A 6,000-nucleotide genomic window follows, 5' to 3' on the forward strand; every position below is an offset into this window, starting at 1 on the left:
CTGTGCTCCGCAACGGGAGAGGCCACAGCAGTGAGAAGCCCGCATACCGCAAAAAAAAAAATAAATAAATAAAAAATAAATAAAAAATAAAAATCCTTTTCTAGTATAGGTTATTATTACAAGATATTGAGTATAGTTCCCTGTGCTATACAATAGGCCTTGTTGGTTATCTATTTTACATATAGTAGTGGGTATATGTTAATCCCAAACTCCTAATTTATCCCTCCCCCCTCCCTTTCCCCTTTGGTAACCATAAGTTTCTTTTCTGTGCCTGTGAGTCTATTTCTGTTTTTGTAAATAAGTTCATTTGTGTCATTTTTTTAGATTCCACATATAAGCAATATCATATGATGTTTGTCTTTCTCTGTCTGACTTACTTCACTAAGTATGATCATCTCTAGATCCATCCATGTTGCTGCAAGTGGCATTATTTTATTCTTTTTTATGGCTGAGTACTGTTCTATTGTGTATATATACCACATTTTCTTTATCCATTCATCTGTCAATGGACACTTAGGCTGCTTCCATGTCTTGGTTATTGTAAATAGTGCTGTTATGAACATTGGGGTGCATGTATCCTTTTGAATTATAGTTTTCTCCAGATATATGCCCAGGAGTAGGATCACTGGATCATATGGTAGTTCTATGTTTAGTTTTTTAAAGAACTTTCATACTGTTCTCCATAATGGCTGCACCCATTTACATTCCCACTGACAACGTAGGAGGGTTCCTTTTTCTCCACACTCTCTCTAGCATTTCTTATTTGTATACTTTTTGATGAACGTTGTACACTTTAAATATATACAAATGTTATTTGTCAGAAAAAAATCCTACAATAAATAAAAAAAGATAATGTGGAGTTTACCCCAGGAATGCAGAGATCATTGAGCATTCAGAAGTCATCTGATAGTATTTGTGTGTTGTTTTTCTGCATTCTATTTCAATATTAAACTTTTGTGGCATTTATACAGGTTAATCAATTCATTTGTGAGGGTGGTTGCTGTGAGGATTAAATAAAGTAATAGATGCAAAACATGAATAAAGGGCCAAGCACAATTGGACAGTAATAAGTTTTTGCCAGTTAGGAATCTACTTCTTGCTTGATTAGGTTCACAAACATACTTCTTTCATAGAAAAAAAAAAGAACATTGACCACGTCCTCCTGTCTTTCTGAGCTGGCATTTCCTGTTGTGACCTCACCAACCAGCCATCGTCCCCATGATTGTAGACATGGTTTCATGACCCTTTAGAGCAGAGCCACTTGAAGTGCTGGCCTCCAACAAGATAAGAAGGTAGCATCAGAGTGTAACTGGGGCATTGTTTCCTTCCTTGAGAAGGTCTTGATACAAAAAATAAATAAATAAAATAAAATAATGTGTGTGCTTAGTGATGTACTCGACTTATATCATGGTGCAAGTTTCTTATCTTGTCATGGGCCAATAAGCTGTTTGTGGACTGGTACTTTGAGTACCAAGGTCTTAGAGTATGCCATGTCTTACACAGAATTTGGATTCTAAAGTCAGCATTTATACTTCTTCTCATGACATCATACTATGGTGCATATTTTAAGCATGTATATAAAGATGTCATCAATAAATGTGTCTTTGACATATTTACTTTGCTCTTGGGGTCATTACATATAATGAAATCTCATGCAGTATGTACTCCAAATTTTGTAACCATGTGGCATGCGCTAAAAATCGCTGTATGTCTTTCACCTTGCATATGAAAATAGCTGGAGGATCCATCAATCCTTTGACAAAGATCAGAGATGGGGTAGCAAATAGGTTTCTTCACATGTGAGAATACCTGTCAAGTGGTAATGGCTCTCCACACACTGTGTAGAGATGTACTTAGAGAATGCATCTGGGAACAAGTACTGATATTGATTAGTAACGTATGCCATGGGTGTGGGAATGAAGTATGACAACACCTCATGCTGTGTATTGCCATTCTTGGCCAAGAGTTTCAAGGTTTTCCTTCTACTAAAAATAGTGACTTGAGTTATTCTGTTGCAGGACAGGAAAGCCATGGCAGAAAAGAAGAACCAAGTCTTACTTATGAACTCAGAGATGCCTCTCCTCAAGAATATTACATGGATGTGGCTTTTCTCCTAGATGCTTCCCAAAGAATAGGAAATGATGAGTTTAAGGAAGTGAAAGCTTTTATAACCTCAGCGCTTGATTACTTTCACTTGGCCCCAGATCCACTGACCTCCACCTTGGGAGACAGAGTGGCAGTCCTCACATACTCTCCTCCAGGCTATATGCCCAACACAGAAGAAAGCCCCATCTACCTAGAATTTGATTTGGTTACTTATAACAATATACACCAAATGAAACATCATCTCCAAGACTCCGTTCAACAGCTCAATGGAGATGTTTTTATTGGCCATGCCCTACAGTGGACAATTGACAATGTCTATGTAGGAACCCCCAACCTGAGGAAAAACGAAGTTATCTTTGTTATATCTGCAGGTGAAACCAACCCTTTAGACAGGGGAGTCTTAAGAAATGTATCTCTGGAGCCAAGTGTCAGGGCTACTCCATATTTGTGTTTTCCTTTGGTCCTCTACACAATGACAAGGAATTAGAAGAATTAGCCAGACACCCACTGGATCATCACTTAGTCCAGCTTGGCCAAACCCACAAGCCAGATTTGAACTATATCGTCAAATTTGTAAAGGCTTTTGTTCATTCAATCAGACATAAGTCATTAAAGTTTTTCTCTTCTGTTGCTTTTGCAATAGATACCTCTTTGCACAATCCACCAGTTGACTTAGTAACATGATTCTCACTTCAGTCAAGAGTGGTGGAGTCTAGGTATGAGTAGGAGGCAATGAGAAAACCACAGAGAAAATCCCTGGTCCTACTGACCTTGAGCTCTGCTGTCCCACTGTCAGGGTCTTTGCCAGAAAGTGAAAAGTGTCTTTTAACCCTAATCTGTGTTTACTATGTGCCAAGTTTTTTAAAGGATTGTATCATATAATCCTCAGGATAACCCTCTAAGGAAAGTAGTAGTATCCCCATTTTACAAGTGAGAAAACTGAGGTTCACAGACATTAAATCAACTGCTCAAAAGCTGACAGTTAATAGTTGGCAAATTCTAGACTCAATCCTATGCATTCTGACCCCAGGGCTGTGCTCTTATCCATTAAACTATACATCAATTACTAAAGCTTTAATGAAGTATTACAGTGGTATCACTGTAATACATAATACCCCACTGCCACCACCCTCCACCCACTCCAAGGACTTCTGTTTCATCTTGTCACTGTAAATCAACTTTGCTTCTGACTTGAATTCTTAAGAGCCATGGGGACAAATCTCTTCTAGAGCCTCTGTCTCAGACAGCTGGCTCAGGCACAGCCAGGCAAGGGGTTTAAGGGAGTCTTTTCACAGTAGGCATTTGAGAGAGGCTGCCCAGTCTCTGTCCATGTGCTGTAATTCCAGACATGATTATAGTAGCAAACATAAGAGCTTGTAGCATCAAGCAAGTCTGGGTCTGTGCCGGGAATTAGGAGTGTGATAGAGGCCACCCTGAATGGTTGTCTGTAGCTCCTGCAAGTTTAATGGGGAATCAGAGAGATGCAGATTTTTCTGGCACTCATAAAGCCCAGGGCTCATGGAACTCTCAGCATCTTGGCACTCAGGATTTATATTTAGTGGCAAGCTTGTCACTTGCAAAAAAAAAAAAAATGATGCCTTCTTCCAACCTCAAGATAAATAGGGCAGACAATTTCAATAGTTAATACTGTTTTCTAGAAATAATTTCCTTTTCGAGTGAGAGAACCAGATGTTATAAGGGAATAAGAGATATCTTTGAATTATATTGCAAGCTTGTGACACACAGAGCATGAGAATTTTTGACTCAATCACTGCTATAACTCACTGACTTTGCCAACAAGGTATTGCAAAGTCAGAAGGCGCATATTTTGCTGAGTTCCTTATAAAATTAACTTGCTCTTGGAAACACCTCCAACCACAGGAAAAGATGAACTGACTTTGGGTGATAGAATGTGGAAGGGTAAAATTTAGACTAACCACCCACTCTCTCTCCAGGTGCCATCAACAAATAGTCCCCTGCAGATATGAGACCCAAATGTGTTAACATCACCTCTCCCAACCCAGAAAATGGTGGCACAGAAAATATTGTATTGTGAGTTGACAAATTCACAATTTGGGTAATACTACCACTGGAAACAGTCCTTAAGAAAATAATTTGAAAGAAATGGCATTTTAGTTTTCAAGATGCAAGTTTGGTTGTGGGGTGTATGGGTGTGTGTGGGAGCGGTTGTGTTTTAAATGTTCCTGATTTGTGACACACCACAGATCTGGTGTTAATAGTACATAGAATATGATCCATATTCGAAAGAACCATGTTTCCAATTTTGTAGCTTTTATGAAAAATGAGACCCCTATTAATGCCTTATTAGTAGCTATATAATATCATTCAAATATTGGGTACTGTTAAAACAGAAAACATATAATATCAAAGGTTAGATGTAATAGTTTTAGAGCAGAAGAAAAAGATGAAAAAGAAAAACTCACAAAGCAGCAACAAAAACGTTTGCTGTTTCAAAAACAGAACCCATATGGAGACTGGCAGGAAGAATTTGTTTAAGTTTGATTTCACAAAGTCCAACCCTAAGTACTCAGTAAAAATTCAGTGATGAAAATAATATTGATTTGGAGCCCTAAACCATGGGCACAAATGTCTAATTTCCCTTTGGAATTAAAAAGTTGCCCCTCAGTCAAATTTCATCCACAAACTGCATTTGGACTATTCCAATAACATGCATAAAATTGATTCCTGTTACATTATCTGTCTGCGTCTACACTGAATCCTGAAAGGGACTTGGTTAACATATTTCTTCATCATTTTTCTCTGTTTTTCAGCCTTCTTCCTGATGTATATGAAATAGAGATGGAGAACAGTGAGACTTTGGGTGAATTAGATTCCCAGCAGCAGCAGTTCTTTGAATTAGGGAACGGTCAGAGCAACAGTTCTGGGACCACCACTGATTTGATCCAGAGGTTATACATGCTCTTTTCAACTAGGGAACTGATGATGAAAGACAAGGAAGAGGCACATTCAGAAGAAATTACAGCTCCAGCAAATGTCAGACAAGATGAAAAATGTAACCTGAGTGCATTAGAGTTGACAACTCTGAAATACCCTTGTTTGTTTGGATTTTCCCTGGTAGGAGATGAGCAATGAGAACTCATGGAGACAAATAGAGACTGTAGAATAGAGGGGCTTATCAGCTAGGGCTACAAGGGTCCCCAAAACCAGGGGGCAAGGGAGATAAAACTCTAGGAGGGCAAAAAAAGGAGCCACTGGCCTTGACAAAACCAGAACTAGATATAAATGCCTGGGGTGGGTCAAGGAATAGAAACATAAGAGGGAGAAGAGTAAGGACCACAGGTTCTGGGGGAGTAGGAGGAACCCTGCATTCTTGTGGAGATGGGATAGGAGAGGAACTGAGTAGCAGGCCTCCAGAATTTGAAGACTCAGGGTCTGCTTTCTCCCTTGTTGACCAGGTCTTTCCTTGTCCGAGATGTAGGCTCCTGGCCGAGCCCCAGAACAGTGGAACCTGGAGAGGACAAGGCTGCTATGGTTCTGAGATCTCTGTGCGCTTGTTAGGCTGCGTAGGGAAGTGGCTGTGAACGTGTAGCTAAAGAGAAAATAGGAGATGGAGAAGAGGCAGGCATAGTCAGTTCGAGGGCAGCTGTTCACTGTCTCTGCTATGTATCAAAATCATGGGAGAAATTATTTTAAAATAAGTATTCCTGGGTGTCTACTAACGCTGAAAATGTGCATATCCTATGACCCAGCAATGTTACCCCAATGTATATATCCCAAAGTATGTAACAGTAAAATATATATTCGCTAAGGGTCAGGTACTAGAATGTTCATAACAGAACTATTTGTAGTGGCCTTAAAGTGGGAACAAAAATGCCCAACTGCACATATGATAAATGTTGGTATAATTATGCA

General features: G+C 39.3%; 1 protein-coding gene across 1 annotated transcript in view; it reads left to right on the top strand.

Annotated features, from left to right (window-relative positions):
* Nucleotides 1-5,669, top strand: part of COL6A5 (collagen type VI alpha 5 chain) — a gene marked incomplete at both ends in the record, with an annotated part of 109,657 nt that extends 103,988 nt beyond the window's left edge. The window contains 5 exon segments of the mRNA XM_079705244.1: nucleotides 2,019-2,522; nucleotides 2,525-2,724; nucleotides 4,079-4,158; nucleotides 4,899-5,202; nucleotides 5,544-5,669. Of these exon segments, the coding sequence (XP_079561370.1) occupies nucleotides 2,019-2,522; nucleotides 2,525-2,724; nucleotides 4,079-4,158; nucleotides 4,899-5,202; nucleotides 5,544-5,669 (1,214 nt within the window).
* Between the last annotated feature and the right edge of the window lie 331 nt (nucleotides 5,670-6,000).

This window comes from Hyperoodon ampullatus, assembly GCF_949752795.1.
Source record: "Hyperoodon ampullatus genome assembly, chromosome: 5".
In the NCBI taxonomy this organism is placed as follows: Eukaryota; Metazoa; Chordata; class Mammalia; order Artiodactyla; family Ziphiidae; genus Hyperoodon; species Hyperoodon ampullatus.